Source organism: Podarcis liolepis (assembly GCF_965112155.1).
Source record: "Podarcis liolepis genome assembly, chromosome: 3".
NCBI classification, from domain to species: domain Eukaryota; kingdom Metazoa; phylum Chordata; class Lepidosauria; order Squamata; family Lacertidae; genus Podarcis; species Podarcis liolepis.
The window spans coordinates 100,276,616-100,293,871 of NC_139557.1; the positions used below are offsets into that span (position 1 = coordinate 100,276,616).

General features: G+C 45.8%; 1 protein-coding gene across 2 annotated transcripts in view; it reads left to right on the forward strand.

The window, feature by feature from the left end:
• The window catches only part of PKDCC (protein kinase domain containing, cytoplasmic), a 48,940-nt gene that overhangs the window by 17,174 nt on the left and 14,510 nt on the right, over positions 1 to 17,256 (forward strand). For both annotated transcript variants that reach the window (XR_014523559.1, XM_083494530.1), the window contains exons 2-5: positions 8,098 to 8,220; positions 9,591 to 9,862; positions 12,683 to 12,762; positions 14,111 to 14,218. Coding sequence is in view for 1 of the 2 variants with exons in the window: in XM_083494530.1 (XP_083350656.1) it covers positions 8,098 to 8,220; positions 9,591 to 9,862; positions 12,683 to 12,762; positions 14,111 to 14,218 (583 nt within the window). In the remaining variant the exon portion in view is untranslated. The remainder of the gene's footprint in view (positions 1 to 8,097; positions 8,221 to 9,590; positions 9,863 to 12,682; positions 12,763 to 14,110; positions 14,219 to 17,256) is intronic.

Genomic DNA, 17,256 nt, shown 5'->3' on the forward strand with positions numbered 1-17,256 from the left:
TCTTCTTCTTCTTCGCTGTTTTGCACTGACTCATGATGGCCGCAGCAGAAGATTTCTCACTGAGGGTTGGTTGTCTTCTTGCTGTGGACAAGACATCTCAAGGTGATGCATGTATTCACCCAGATGGGCAGGGTATAAATAATAAAATTATTATTATTATTATTATCCTGGTTGGTTCTTGATGGAGGGTGAAGCGAGGTGGTGAGGTCAAAGCAATGCCACCTCCTGGCAATTTGCTGGAGTCCACCACGGTCCAAGGAAGGTTGCTGGAGGGGGCTGGCAGGAGACAGGAGGTGGGTTGAAGGGGAAGACAGATGCAGCTTGGCGTGGAAAGATGAATTACACAAAGTGCTTCTTTCTTGCGAGAATGCTTCCCCAAAGGCCCAGATGTTATCCTGAGCCTTTAAGAGTGAGGAAAGGATCTGTTAGCAAGAACTCTGCTGCCGTTGGAAGCCCAGAGCTGATACAATTGCAAACCAGCCACAACTATCCGTGTCATTATTAGACGAGTGCCGGAGGTCTCTGCTCTGAAAGGGCTGGACTGCAGATTCTGGCTTAGGGGGAAATTGGGGAAGGCAAGGGGAGGCCCAGTGTAGTTTTTAACAGGAAGCGGGCAAAAATGTACCTGAATAAAAGGCCTCACTTCCCTCCCTCGCTTTCCAAACTGCCCTTTCTCATAATAAATGCAGCCCAATTTATCAAGTTGCATCTTTCGACACCCTCTATTATTCGTCTCATGTAAATCACTCCCTAAGGGGTCTGTTCCAGTTTGCTGTTTCTTTAATAGGAGCGGGTGACAGCCCTCATCTGCTTTTTCTTCAAAATCCTCACCACAAAAGGCCTGTTCTTGGACCCGTTGTGACTAATTTCAGTACCCTTTCAGAACAACTGAGGTTTACAACAGAAGGCAGTTTTATGTCGGAACAGGCTGAAGATATAAAGAGCTGGTTGAAGAGTCATTCCATTTCGCCAGCCCAGGAACACTGAGCACTGTAGGAAGTTATGCAGGGAGAGCCAGGGATTCCTAACTCTGAATTCTTCGCACTTTCGCTATGATCCTGTCTACGCTACACATTTAAAGCCGTAGAATACCGCTTTAAAATGACATCGTTTCTTTCCCCAAAGATTTCTGGGCGTTGTAGTTTGTTAACTGCATCCTTACCCCATAGATGCCCACTTGACCGCTTCAGTCTGCGGAACTGACACTGTTACAGCTGCTATGTAACACTCATTCCACATTTGTAAGAAATGAGTCCTTTAGTATGGCAACTTTGAAACTCCCTGCCTGTTGACATCAGTCAAGCGCCTTCACTATACTCTTTCTGGCACCTGCAAAAACAATTTTCATTCTGGCAAGATATGTAGAATGCCGGATATATATATAGTTTATTCTTGGTTTAAATTATGTTTTAAATAGATATTTTCAACTATTTTTTTACTGATGATTTCATCCTTGTGTTTTATTCTTCTTGTGAACTGCTTTGAAGCTTGCTTTTTTAAAAACAATTAAGCAGCACATAATTTTTACGAAATTAAATAAATCTGAAATGCTTCTTGGGAAGCAATTCATAAATTAAATAGATTTTTAGTTTATTTTGATATACCTCCCCATGGTATTGCTTGTCACGAAAATAGCATAAAAAGCAAAGGTACCTGTGTTGGTCTGTTACAGAAGAACTAAAAAAAAAATAAAAAATCCACAGCTTGATTGATGACTTTTATTAAGACCAACCAAACAGCAGCCACTGCTATCCGGTGACACAGAATTATGTTGCCCAGCTGTGGATTTGGGGATTCCCCCCCCCCAGGGGCATCATTTGAAGTTGTGATTATCTTTTTTTGGGTGGGGAGTGTGCCTTTGTGTGTATGTATTTGTGGCAAGCCTGTGTATGAGTCAAGATGAAATTTCCAAAAGCATTGTGTTAAGAACATTTGATGCAGTTATTATTATTTTTTAATGCTTCTTGATTTCCAGGGGATGGAGCAGCAGGGAGAAAATCTTTACGAATAGCAACATGTCTTATAGGCTTTTCATCTGCTGCTGTTGACTACAGTTAATGTGATGCTGTTTAACTGCTCTTTGTTAGCTTTCCTTTCTTGTGATCTTTTTTTAAAAAACAACAACCCAACAACTTATTTTTTATTTTAAGCCACCTTTTTAGTTTGATTCCCTCTTGGAAAAGTAGGAGATAATTATCCAAATAAAGAATGTGATCTGAAAGGCTGAGTCAGGCCAAATGTTCTCGCTCTTCCCTAACAACATCCTTGCATCTTTCAGAACTTGGCTGCCTCTCAGGGCGAGCCAGCATGGCTCAGTGCTGGAGTATGTGAAGTGGAGTAATAGAATATTTTTTCAGTGGCATTTGCTAAGCCCTTTATTCAAACATTCGGAAGGGCTGTGGCTCAGTGCTAGAGCATCTGCTTTGCATTCTCTGGCATCTCCAGTCCAGGTAGTGATTGTTGGAAGATTCAGGACAGATAAGAGAGAGGACTTCTTCACACAGCACATTGTTAAACTATGGAACTCCCACCCACAGGAGCCAGCAACTTGAATGGCTGTTCTCTGCTTCCATGGTCAGAAACAGTAACAACAACAACAACAACAACAACAACAACAACAACAACAACAATAATTAATAATAATAATGATTTTTTATACCCCGCCCATCTGGCTGGGCCTCCCCAGCCACTCTGGGTGGCTTCCAACAAAACACTAAAATACAGTAACCTATTAAACATTAAAAGCTTCCCTAAAGAGGGCTGCCTTCAGTTGTCTTCTAAAAGTTTGGTAGTTATTTTTCTCTTTGACATCTGGTGGGAGGGCGTTCCACAGGGAGGGCGCCACTACCGAGAAGACCCTCTGCCTGGTTCCCTGTAACTTGGCTTCTCACAGTGAGGGAACCGCCAGAAGGCCCTGGGCGCTGGACCTCAGTGTCCGGGCAGAATGATGAGGGTGAGACGCTCCTTCAGGTATACTGGACCGAGGCCGTTTAGGGATTTAAAGGTCAGCACCAACACTTTGAATTGTGCTCGGAAATGTACTGCTGCTGACTAACAGTTGCTGGTGTTCCACAGGAAGGGAGAGGGCTCTTCTGCTTGAGTCCTGCTTGCGGGTTTCCCACAGGCATCTGGTTGACCACTGTGAGAACAGGATGCTGGCCTAGATGGGCCATTGGCTATTTTTATGTTCTTACGTTAGGGCTGTCACCGGTATTGCAGCCAGGCTAAGCAGGCAGGCAGGGAGTGCCCAGGCACTGACAACCAAGGTGTCCTTCTGTGGCTCAGATTGTGAACCAATCCGGAGGAGAACTGGAGCTCAGCATTATGGGGCAGGGCAGATTCATAGCGGTTCCTCCCCTCCCTCTGGAATTTGTCAGACTCCCTAGTTCCATTATTATTTACAAAGTGCCACTGGAATAAATGACGCTTCCATAGTAACGTAAGCAAAAGGCAGGCGTTCACCACTGAAATTTACACTGTGTGCCAGTGTGTATTTATTTTCATTTAGCAAGATTTTTTTGACCGCTTGATCAGAACTCTCTAAGCTGTGTACACAACTAAACTGTCAAGAAAACACAGCTAAAATACACACAAAACCATTGATGTAATTGTATATACAGTGGTACCTTGGGTTAAGAACTTAATTTGTTCCGGAGGTCCATTCTTAACCTGAAACTGTTCTTAACCTGAGGTACCACTTTAGCTAATGGGGCCTGCTGCTGCGCCACCGGAGCACGATTTCTGTTCTCATCCTGAAGCAAAGTTCTTAACCCGAGGTACTATTTCTGGGTTAGCGGAGTCTGTAACCTGAAGCGTCTGTAACCCAAGGTACCACTGTAGTAACGAAAACACGTGCAGATAAAATCTGGGAAACATTTAAAACTAGTGTAAGTAACCAAATTATTGGGGTGGGGGTATCTCTCTAAGTAGACCCATTGAAATTAGTGAACTTAGCTTAAGTCATGTCTACTCTGAGTATTTGTTGTGTTTTTGTCCCTCCCTTTTCTGCAAGGAGCTCAAGGTGGCAAAGATGGCTCTCCCCCTCTTCATTTAATCCCCACAGCAACCCTGTGAGGCTGAGAGGCAGGGACTGGCTCTTCCAGTGAGCTCCACGGCAGAGTGGGGATTTGAACCCTGAGTCTCCCAGGTCCCAGTCTCGGGGTTTGTTTTATTTGGGGGAAGAAAGCGGAGGGGTTAAGTCAAAGCATTTGTGGATGTAGCAGGCTTTAAGGTTGGTTTGGAAGAGAATTCCGAGGGGAATTCCAGGCATTTGGAGCAGCGAGGGAGAGTGGTCAGAGGCGGTAACTAGAGCAGAACACCTCCATGCAGTGCCGGGTTGGATTATAGGAAAAATGCCTTTCTGTGAATTATTCTGCACTTGCATCATCCTTGCTACATAGAAGCTGGCTTTTAACTGTTTCTCTTTTGGGAACATTTTGTCCCTCCCTCCTCCTCCTCTCTGGGCATAGAAAAGCAACACTTTTGCTAAGGCCCTTTCTTGGCATGTGTTCTTTTCGACAAATCCAGCTTTGGAAATCTCACTTAAGCCAGAAAGGGTTTTCTGTTTGTCTATCTCTACCCATTGACGGCAGCTTGCTAGGGGTCTTTTATTTTGTGTTTCGAACATGTCGGGTTTTGTGTCCTGTCTGACCTTTGGCTTCTGTTTGGGCAGGGGGCGCATCTGAAAAAGGGTTCGTTTTCGTCGCCGTAATTTGTTGCTCTCTCCCACCTCCAAAATAAATCTGAAGGAGCGGGAAAGGCCTGGCTAGTGGTGCAGCGGTAAAATGTGGCAGATACGCACTGCTTGGATGTGCCCAAGGAAGAATTACTGTATTTTTTGCACCATAACACTCACTTTTTTCCTCCTAGAAAGTAAGGGGAAATGTCTGTGCGTGTTATGGAGCGAATGCCTGCGGGTGGCGGGGGGGGGGGGGATCTGCTGCAGTCGTGAGCAGAGGATCCATGGTTCCCCTTCCTTCCCTCCTCCGTGGTTACAAAGCATGGATCCACATGGATCCTCAGGATTTTTGCATTGGGCTACTCCAAACTCACTGTCAGATCACATGTCTGTGGCCACAGCATGAACCACAAAAATCATATATCCACTATTTCGTTTAGAATATTTTTTTTCTTGTTTTCCTCCTCTAAAAACTACGTGTGTGTTATGGTGTGGTGCGTATTATAGAGCGAAAAATACGGTAGATGGGTGGGAGAATCCCTGAATCGGATGCAACAGAAAGAGGTGGAAATGAAACCTATAGTGGTTAAAGTGAGGTTGAGAGGCCAGAGTTTGAACCCCCACTCAGCTATGAAGCTCACTCAGCCTAACCTACCTCACAGGGTTGTTGTGTGCAGGTAAAATGAGGGATAAAGAATTGTGTTTTCCACCTTGAGCTCATTGAAGGAAAGGGTGGGGGAATATACATGCAATAATAAGTAAATTAATAAGGGGGAGAGCGAGCGAGCGAGATGCAGGTTTGCAAACTTCACCCCCTGGAATTTGGCCCTTGGCAGACTACGCCCAACAAAATGCAGCCCCCTCCACGGCAAAGGTTGGCAATCTGGGGTCTGGGGTCACTGCAAACGGTGCACAGTTCCAAAGGATTTTGCTGCCTTCACCTTGTTGTAACAAGTAGCGTTTGGCATTGAAAACTGCTACTGGTAGGAATCACTGGAATTAATGGCCAGTCTTCATGCTGTTATATGTAGGCCTCCATCCCAGAACTGGCATCACTTTTAATTTGTCTTGGTGGACTCCAGGCAATTTCTCAACACAGTTCCCACTGCTGATGTTCTTCTTTTCCCCCACCTGAAAGGCCAGCTGCCTCCTGCTTCTGTTTGACTTTTGCTTCTTTCCCGCTTGCTTGGCCTTAACACTCCCTTCCCAGTTCTCTGCCCAAGAAATTAAGGTGTAAGAAAACTGCCACAAGTACAGATCTGATGCCAAAGTGTCTATTGCTGGTTTCAGTTTCCTCCCCCCACCCCCGCTTTTAACATTCCCATTTGTCCGATGCTCCCTTTCCTAAAAGCAGTGTTTTGATGTGCAAAGGCACTTATTTCAGACAAGGAGTAATTACTTCATACAACCATACATTTTTTGAAAGGCTCGGTTTCCCCAGACAATGACAGATCTCTGGCATAGGGTTGCAAGAGTCAAAGCTGGTGAACGTTCTTTCACACATTTTAAAGCGGCAGTAAGTCCTGTGCAGACTTACCTGGGAATAAGTTCCACTGGAAACATTTGATTCTGAGTAAGACATCTAAGTAAGACCTGGGTGGCGCTGTGGGTTAAACCACAGAGCCTAGGACTTGCCGATCAGAAGGTTGGGGGTTCAAATCCCCGTGACTGGGTGAGCTCCCGTTGCTCGGTCCCTGTTCTTGCCAACCTAGCAGTTTGCAAGCATGTCAAAGTGCAAGTAGCTAAATAGGTACCGTTCTGGTGGGAAGGTAAATGGCATTTCCGTGCGCTGCTCTGGTTCGCCAGAAGCGGCTTAGTCATGCTGGCCACATGACCCGGAAGCTGTACGCCGGCTCCCTCGGCCAATAAAGCGAGATGAGCGCCGCAGTCCCAGAGTCAGTCATGACTGGTCAGGGGTCCCCTTTATCTTTACCAAGACATCTATAGCAGGGGTGGCTAACCTTTTTTTCAAACTGGGTACCACCTTGAAACTTGATCAGTCCCCCAAAGGGCTGTGTGTCAAAATGTGTGTGGCCAAAGTGTAAAAGTAGCTAGGGCAATTTTTAAAAAAGAAAAAAGGGGGGGTAAGAAACAAACAAACAAACAAAAATCCCCTTTGTATAGCATTGCATGGTAAAATTCTCTTGTTATGACAGAAGGAAAGATTGTGGCAGCTTCTCCTTTCCTTCCTCTCCCTGGTTCTACTGGCAATCTCCTCCAGTACAGTGGTACCTCGGGTTAAGTACTTAATTCATTCCGGAGGTCCGTTCTTAACCTGAAACTGTTCTTAACCTGAAGCACCACTTTAGCTAATGGAGCCTCCCACTGCTGCCGCGCTGCCGGAGCACAATTTCTGTTCTCACCCTGAAGCAAAGTTCTTAACCTGAAGCACTATTTCTGGGTTAGCGGAGTCTGTAACCTGAAGCGCCTGTAACCCGAGGTACCACTGCACTGTACTGTGTAGTTGCTCAGAAGTGTAAATAGGCCAGACTGCATTGAAATATCTAAATTAGGGGTGGCTTATACATGGGCCAATTCTGACTCCCCACTTTTTTTGTGCACTCCCAAGACATCCCCTCTCAGTAATTTTTTAAAAAATGGCTGCTCCCGTGGGTCCCATGTTGGAATCAATATCCCCCATGCCCTGCGCAAGAGAGAGGTATTGCCAGGCTTGGCAAAATCCTGAGGTTTAGGGGACCCCCACAACAGCTCAGTGGGGCCTGAGCATGTTCAGTGGTCCCAGAATGCTATCTGAGTGTTGAGGGAGGCATAGGAAACCAAGGTTTTATTTCAGTGTTTATTTTCTTTAGTTTATTTTCTAAAAATATATCAATCAATAAATTTTGTGACTTGTCTGTCAAGCTGCATTTGGGGTGCGGGTGCGGATTCATTGATGTAGTCCAGCCTTCCCCAAACTTTACCTTCCAGATGTTTGGGACTACAACTCCCATCAGTTCCAGACAGCACAGCTGACTGGGAGTTGTAGCCCAAAACACCTGGAGGCTGAAGGCCCTGAACTAATGTGCTGGGTATTGCCTAACATGTGGAAAGGTCTCCCCTCTAGATGCAGCCTGTTAGCTGATGGTGCTTATCTTCCACCTGTAAAAAACCTCCCAGCATCTAAGTACTTAAAATTTCTAAACTAGCCTTCACTCCATCCTCCTTGAGATACTAGCTTTCTGCTTGTGGGGGCGCTTTTGGGTAGCAGCAGATTTAAGCAAACAACCCCCCTTCCTTCTGCCTAAACTGAAGTATACCAAAAGACCAAAAGAGTCATACTGTCAGGTGAGTCCCTCTTAGTCTCTAATACACATCAGAGGTGGTGCACATTCAATGCACTGATGATATATATTTTTTAAAAAGCATGCTTACGTTCAAATAATGTACTAATGCCTTCTTTCCCCCATCCACATTTGCAGCTTCACGGATATTGTTACCAAGACAGCAATGACATCGCAGACACCCTGACTGCCATCACAGAACTGGGCTCACCCCTGGAGATGATCCAGCTTTTACAGATTTCCTGGGAGGACAGGTTTCGCGTAAGTAGAGTTTCAAAGCTGCAATTTGAAGAGGCATTAACCGTTGGCGGAGGTTTCAGAATATGTGTGCAGAGTGGAGCAGGATCCCCAGGACCAGTGCAAGACAGCTGGCAGCTGAATCTCACTTTGCCCCCTGTGGCAGGATAACATCACTGCACCTGAGGAAGCATGATAGTTTGGGGTGGCTGGGACAGACCATGAAGCATACAGAGCTGTGTCTTCCAACAAAGGGAAAGTGGTCTTAGGAGGATTAGACCAGAGGCTGCCACTTGCCCCCTTCCCCCTCGCATTGGCCGCCTAAGGCACTTGTCTCACTTTGACCAACAGTAGGACCAGCTCTGAGGATCACATCTGCTGTCTCAAAACCATCTCAAAAGCAGCTGGTTGGGTGAAGTGGCAGAACTAACTCTGCTGGGCCCTTTCCTATACTGGTGGTCTGTGGTGGGCTTATGTGACAATGGCAAGCGGCAGCACTGTGATCAGCATGAAGCAACTTTGAGCTCCCGCAGTGGTGCATTCCAGATGGTGAGGACTCCAGTCCTCATGTTTCCTGACCATTGACCATGCTGGCTCTGGTGCATTGTAGTCGAAAATGTCTGAAGGGTACTCCTTTGGCTTCACCTGCCCTTGGGTGATGCTGTGTTGTGGGCAATTTTAATTGCAGCTCCTAGCCACCTGATATAGAGGGTTGAGGGCAAGTGTCAGCACAGCAAGGGGGCCACATGGAGCCCCACTAGCTGCCTGAGGATGCTGTGTCCTGATGCTGCTTCTGGTTGCCTCCAAAGCTCAAACCCAGGGTTTCCCAAACTTGGGTCTCCTGCTGCTTTAGGACTACAACTCCCATCATCTTTAGCTAGCAGGTCAGGGATGATGGGCACTGTAGTCCAAATACAGCTGGTGACTCAAGTTTGGGAAACCCTGCTCTAGCCCTACAGATGCTGCTGGGGTCCCCAGCCCCTCATCAGCCCCAGCTAGCATGGCCAGTGGTCAGGGGTGATGGGAGCTGTAGTACAACGATATATGGAACACAACTGGCTCTTCACTCCTCCAGTAAGCCAAGCCAGAGATGGAATTTGCAATGGGTCTTGCAATGGTGTGCTGGCTTTCCAAAGATTAATGTGTGCACCTATGTGGTAAGCCTACATTTCCCCCTGGGACATCTAAGGGGACAAACTTGTGTGCTGAAGACCAGGGGAAATGATGGAGAGATCCTCTTGTGTGTGCACTTGGCTCTTGTAACCACCCAGTCTGTTTCTAATGATGAAAGGGCTGTTGTCTTTCTTTTTCATGCTCTGCAACAATAAACAGATCCTTCTAGGACGGCCTTGTTAGGGAAGCCAGGCGTGACAACGTGGCTCTTGTTGTTTCAGATCTGCTTCAGCTTAGTTCAGCTTCTGCATTATCTGGCCCACTCTCCCCTTGGCTCTGTGACTCTCTTGGATTTCCGACCCCGGCAGTTTGTGATTGTGGACGGAGAGCTCAAGGTGACGGATCTGGATGACGCCAGCATCGAGGAGGCCTCCTGCACGAGCAGCAGGGACTGTTTCATGGAGTTCCCGGCAAGAAACTTCAGCCTGCCTTGTTCTCTTGAGGGCAAATGCCAAAGTATGAATGAGAAGAGGAATCTTTACAATGCCTACAGGTATTGAAGCAGCTGGAAATGAATGGCTATGGGCTGTCAGGAGTGGGAAACATTTGGTTCCCCCCTGTTGAGGTTCACATTTCCTTGGGAGTGTTGGGATCCACCTCCAGAGCCCTTCTGAATATTAGAGATGGTTTTATTTCAGGAGTGGGGAACCCTACCATAGGTTACATTCCCTATGTGGCCCTCCAGGTGTTGCTGAATAACAACTCCCATCATCCCTGCCCATTGACTGTTAGGGTTGATGGGAGCTGTAGCTGAGCAACACCTGGAGGACCAAGGTTCCCCACTCTTGCCTTAGGGCCTGCATGCTGACAGTGAGCAACACCAGATCCCAAAGTGGGCAGGACTGCCTAGTGCATCCTCTCTTTTTCTGTGCTATCTCATCTCTCACCCTCTGTGCCACCTTCCACCATCCTGTCCGTTTCAGCTTCATCTATCTCCAGGGTAATGTTGCACCTTGGGCTCACTATCTGACTCACTATGGAGCAGTCATATTCCCTTTTCGGTCTCCCCACTTTCTTACACACATAGGCACCAACTCTATGGGGCTGACGACAGCTCAACCGTCCAAAGTATACAGACTGAGCTCCCCTGAATCTTGAGGGCCCGGTCGCAGTAATGGTGGGCCTTGTGGCCTCCTCCCGACACACGTGATGTCACACGCACAGTGACAAGCTCTCCCTTATTTCCCATGAAACTCTGCCTCTGCTCACACAAAACACAAAAGAGAATGAGACCCTGAAAAAACAGTGGTCTGGAGAGGCCCACAGTGTCTGGTGGGCTGCATGAAATTAGGATAGGGGGTGTAACTTCCTCATGAGTTATTTTCTTCTTGATTATCCAGAAGGACCACATTTGGAAGGGATGTCTTTAAAGACACGCAGCAAACACAGTCTGGCTCTGAAGGCCAAATAAATGCTAAATTTAAAGTGTTACATTACTCACACTTTCTCCAAAAACACGCTCAAGATGTTTGTTTTGAAGAAAAATCAGCTGCAGGGCAACATACTCCCAACATACTGCAACATACTCCCAACTCGAAGTAGGGAACAGCAACAGATTCTTGCTGAAAAAAATCCCCCCTTAGCTTTTTGCTTCTGAAGGTGAAGTTTGCCACAAACTGTACATTTTGCAGGGGCGGGGAATAGCAACTGGGTGATTTTCAGCAGTGAGCAATTGGGTCCATGTTCTGGACATGAGCCCAGCAGCTGATTTTTCTTGAAAATATTTTTTTTAAAGCATTTTGTTTTAAAGTGTGAGCAGTGCAAAGTGTAGTTTGGCCTTGACTCTCTATGGTTCATTTGGTGATCAGGATTCTATGTTTACTCCCCATGTGTCTTCATGTTCTCAAGGCATGGTTTGAAGGCATGCGATGTAGCATTCTACTGAAGCTAAGCATGTCTAGGTCTGGTCAGTCCCTTCGATGGGAGACTGCCTGGGAACCCTATAAAATAAAGCAACTCTTTATAGTGTGGCTCATACAAAACCACTCATCAGAGCTGAGAAGGACTTTTAACTTGAACCCGGCTCTGTATTCTATCTGCAAACCAACGAATCTTATATTAATTCTTTCCTATGACTTCATTTAACACACATGCAGCAGGTGTTTTTATTTTCTCCCCCAGGTGTGAGCGACTTTTTTATATGACTGACAGCAGGATCTATGCATGCAGAGAAAATGTTATTTCTTACTTTTTAGGACAGGCGTTAAGGACAGGGCAGCATCCATTGAAAGTCCTATTTATGTTACCAGTCTGCTCATGACCTAATAATTTATGTCTCATGGGTCTGTTTATACTGTCCATCTTGTTAAAAGTCACTCTGAAAAAGAGACTTGATAGACTGCAATGGTAGTATGGGATTGGCAGAAGAAATTCAAATTTCATATCCCTTGATAAATCATGCTATTGTGGTTTAAAAATTTTAGTTTTCTGGTAAGTTTTGCCATTTCTGTATATTCCAAAAGTTTTGTATCCATTCTTCTTTTGGAGTTTAGTTGATTCTGCTTAACATTACCTGCACCCCATCTTGAGACTATTATAAGCTCCAGACTTTCAGCTTACAAATCTTGCTCAACTTTTCCTATTCAACCCACAAGTTTGATTAACATCAAGCCTCCAGAAAAGTTCTGGACAACTCAAAAAAGTTTAATTGCTACTTAGTGACATTTTGACAATAGAGTTATTGCCTGACTTTAGAGCCTTTGTGTAGCAAATTATGCAGAGCCACTAATGAAAATAGGCTCATTTAAAAAAGAGAGAAGAAAAGAAAAAAAAACCTATTCTGAGGCATTGTAACTCAAATTCTAACAATGTGAATTGGAATTATAAACCAAATTCTGTCGACTGAATTCTGCGCCTTACATAAATTGTGTCATATGTCCAATACTTTTGCTGGGAAGCACTGCAAAATATTAGCGGTTTGATGTCAATCTGGCTGGTTGCTTTTTGGGATTGGACACGTGAAAGACGTTTTGAATTTACAGTCCTTAAATAAATAAAAAGCCTTGTCCAAGCAGAGGCAGACAGCTTTACAAATAGATCAACTTCATGGTGTGTGTGTGTTCTTACTTCAAATCTCTACATTAATAAAGTATTTACAGGTAGTTAGTTACAAGGTGGCCTTGTCCAAAGCAGCTCTGTCTATGCTTCCCCCAGCAGCTGTGTGAATATAGCCGCAGCTCTATATTTGATTATAGAATATGGTTCTATTTCCTGCATAGCTCAGAGACTTGTAAATTACTGGAATTTTATTATTCATTTATGATGTCCTGCGGTTACTAAACTCGCAAAACTAACAACTTTCCCTTCTTTGTAGGTTTTTCTTTACTTATCTTCTGCCGCACAGTGCCCCTTCATCCCTGAGGCCATTGCTCGATGCGATTGTCAATGCTACAGGTAAGAAACGTGTCATGATCTCCATTGGATTAAACTGAAAGTTTCCCTTCTCTCCAGCATTCTACATCCCACTGTGGCCACTCCGACGCTCTTCCTCTGTCAGAACACCAGAACTCATGGACATCCTATGAAGCTGATTGCTGGAAGATCCAGGACAGAGAAAATGGATCTTGCTCCTACAGGAAGCACAGTGATGGCCACCAACCTGGAAGACTTTAAAAGAGGATTAGATGCCTTTGTGGAGGATAAGGCTATCATGAGTGATCATGAGTGGCTATGAACCATGATGGCTGTGCTCTCCTTGGTTGGAGGCATTAATGCTTCTGAATACCAGTTGCTGGAAATGACAGGATGGGGAGAGCACTGCGGCGCTCAGATCACGCTTTGTGGCCATGGACATCTGGTTGGCCACTGGCCTGATCCATCAGGGTTGTTCCTGTGTTCAAGAAGTCTGGATGCAGGATTTGAAGGCAATACAGTGGTACCTCGGGTTACAAACACCTCAGGTTACAAACACTTCGGGTTACAGCAGTGGCGTAGCGTGGGGGGGCCGGCCGCACCGGGCACAACATCTGGGGGTTAGGGTTAGGGGGCGCAAATCCACGGTTAGGGGGCGCAAATTACTTGCCTTGCCCCGGGTGCTGACAACCCACGCTACGCCACTGGGTTGCAGACTCCGCTAACCCGGAAGTAGTACCTCGGGCTAAGAACTTTACCTCAGAATGAGAACAGAAATCATGCGGCGGCAGCAGGAGGCCCCATTAGCTAAAGTGGTACCTCAGGTTAAGAATGGTTTCAGGTTAAGAACGGACCTCCGGAATGAATTAAGTTCGTAACCAGAGGTACCATTGTACAGTGGACGCTCAGGTTGCGAATGTGACCCGTGAGGGATGCACATTCACAACCCGCAGCGTTTGCAACCTACAGCGGCACATCTGCGCATGCGCAACCGCCGAAACCCAGATGTAACCCGTTCCAGTACTTCTGGGTTTCAGTGGGTGCATAACCCAAAAAAACGCAACCTGAAGCGGCTGTAACCTGAGGTATGACTGTAGATAGGTCTATCATCCCCCAGCAACTGGAATGCAGTGGGGGGAATGTGAAAGTTAAGAACATAGGAAGATTCTGCCAGGGCCCCCCATTTGCTGCTCCTTGGAGAAAGACAGAAGTGAGATTAATAATAGTTTCATTTGTTCTCCCTTGCTACCCCATCTATTGCTCCTGACTTCTGTCATTTTGCCCTCTATTAGCCTCCACAATGAAGCTACACCTCGCCTGTCTAAAGCTCCCCTAGCTGTTGCTGTACACCAGGTTTCTTTCTGTCTCTAAGCTGCTTCCCTTGTTATAGGAGAACTTCAGTGGGGAATAGACGAAACGGCTGCTCAGCTTGAAAGAGTTTTGCATTTATACAAGAGTGGCGTGTACCTCAAGAATTCTACACGGACACTCCGGTCAGGTAAAGTATCACTACCTGGGGGGCAGCAAATTGGTCTTGACTCAGGATGGCTGCATGCTGCCTTTCTGGCTAGGGGCCTGGTTGTTTTGTTGCAGTCCCACATGGATCTTGATGGAGGGTGAGAATTCAAAGCAGTGCCACCTTTTGGTCTTCTTCTTCTTTGGCGATCACTCGTAGCCGAGTAAGATTGTCTTCCATGAACACAGTCTTAACAGTGAGTTCATAAGTGACTGTGGAGACCAATTCTGGATCCACACGTCCTTTCACAGTGGGGACATAGGTTTCTGGGTAGGAGTTGATCCGCCTAGCTCGCTTCTCCCTTTCGTCCTGAGTTTGAGTGTCTTCAAAGTCCATGACACCTTTGGTAAAGGCTATTCTCCAGCTGGAGCGCTCGCAGGCCAGTGTATACCAGCTGTCTGTGTTTATACCACATTTTTTAAGATTTGCCTTGAGAGAGTCTTTAAACCTCTTTTGTTGACCACCAGCATTACACTTTCCATTTTTAAGTTCGGAATAGAGTAGTTGCTCTGGAAGACAATAATCAGGCATCCAAACAACATGACCGGTCCAACGAAGTTGATGTTGAAGAATCATTGCTTCGACACTGGTGATATTTGCTTCTTCTAGTACACCTTCTGGTAGCTCACTGCCAGCTCAGGGGTGGGGTTGGTGTCATTGAATTTGGGGTGTCAGACTCCTAATGGTGATTGAGCATCAATCTGTCTGTGTCTTTTTATCCTGGCTTGAGGTCTCTTGGCTATCATATGGGTAGCAGAACTATAGAAGTATTATCAAGTAGCATCCAGGTAGTCAGATGATCTTCCAACCACCCTGTGGGTAGGTTTTGTGTATGGCTAAGGACCAGAGGGGTGAACAAAGTAGAAATTTCAGTGAGGGGACTGTTGTGGGAGTAGTTCCAATCCTGGTTGTTGGGTTGAAACCACCCCTTAGGCTAAAAGCAAAAGTCCAGAGTTTTTGACTGGGTTTCCATTCGGTTCCATAATTACTTAGGGAGGAGATGAGGCTTGCCAGTGTGGACAGCTCCAGGGTCAACATCTCAGTAAGAAACTGGCAGGAAAGGTTGGTACAGGTGCTCCTTTAACTTTTCATATTTTGCCGTTTTCCATCACGCACTTTGCTGAGTGACAGTGTCAACACAGCCCAATTGCATTTCAGCTGCACAATCCATCCTTTGTTGGGAGAGTGCCAGGATGCTGGGAATTATTCTGGGGTGTCTGCTGAATCCAGTTTTAACAGCACCATTAGAATAGAACAAGGTTCTGCAGAACACCCTAACAGAAACAGTGCGTTGGCCTGCTAAGATGGAGCAAAGCTATGCTGACATTCAGCTGGAGTAACATCTATTCAGACTTAGTTTTTATTTCTCGGGAGCTCATGTAACAGCAACTTGTTAGCATCCAACTACCTCTGCTTTGGCATTGGCTGAGATCCATTTTGTTTAGAAACCATTACAATAGTTCTCTCTAAACTGCCAGAAGAGGCTGGGCTTTAAATCACAATAGTTTTTAATTATCTGCACATTTCATCCCTGGTCCAGACTCCTACCTGGTATCATGTAGGCTATCCCATCTATTTCGGTGGCAGCAGCAAATCTGCCTTTCCTGTTAAACGCTCGAATCCCCCTCTGCTGCTGCTGGACTGAAGGTTCTTTATCAATGTATAGGTAAAAATGTTTAGAATAGCCTCGCGATTGAGCCTGAACTGTTTCCCAAAGCCTTTTCCCATGCCCAGTTAGTAAGGGAAAGTGTCAGTGGAAAAGCAACTTCATGAAAGTTCTTGTCAATCTGAGCTTTCCCATAAATAAACGTTAACAAGATAAATCTTGGTCATGTTACAGAAGGACTTGGGTCTTAAGCTTTCACTGTGCTTTGGTTGTAAAACTTTTTATAGTGCCGTAAATTATATTCTACTTTGGACTGCACTTTAGTGACACAGAAACAAAGCATGTGTGTGTGTGTGTGTGTGTGTGTGTGTTGCGGGGGGGGGGGGAGGGGAACGGGACATTAATAGTCATGTGTGTTTTCCCTAATCGTAAATCACCCCATTATTGAAGTTTGTTATCTGGATGCTGGGCTATTTAAAATGATGCTGAATTCAAGAATACTTCTACAGGTGTTTTTTAAATGCAGGTTGCAATAAACCCTGAAACAAAACAAAACAAAAAAGACTGTAAACAGGGATGGCTAGTGGATCAAAATATAAACTACCTGCCTTTGAATATATTTATAGGGGGCACAACAACTAGAAACAAATATTCCAATTTTTAGAAACAAGGGTTCCAGTTCTTTAATTTGCTTATTCCCATATTTACTCTTGACAGTATCAACAGGAGTAAAATGGCTTCTGAGTAGCTTTTATGTATATTTATTTAGAAAATGGCTATGCCAATACTGCTTCCATTTGGAAAATTCATCTCCCTGATATTAATGGGCAGTATCTGAAGACATACTTCCAAGCATTTGGGAAACTTTTCTGTTTGTGACTGACGTTGCATCCCGGTCATGCTTGCAGGATTCTCATAGCCAACTGGGTGGTGACTGTGAGAACAGGATCAGGGACTATCCAGCAGGCTCATGTTCTTTGGATCTCATAGAGCAGAGGTTTTCAACCTTTTTGAGTCCACGGCTCCCTTGATCAACTGCATTCTCTCTGCAGCACCCCTGTGGGCCTCAGGAGCCCAGTTATGTCACCCCTTGCCTGCAGAGCCGGTAGCCCCTCACCCTTTTTCGAACACCCTCCCTCAGGGAGTGTTCCCTCAGCCTCCTCTTCTCTTCTATCTCCTTGGGAGTCCTCTGGTCAGCTGCTGTTGCCATCCCTGATCTCTGAGCTGGGTCCCCCAAGAGAGGTGCCTTCCTTATAGCCAGGGCTGCTGCAGTAAATAGCTGCGCAAGCCTTTGGCAGGCAGAAGCATGAGAGGACATCAGAGGACAAAGGGAAGGGAAAAGAGGCACAGAGGCCAGTGTTTCCCGCAGCACCCCTGACCAGCATTCAAGGCACCCCAGGGTGCCACAGGACAC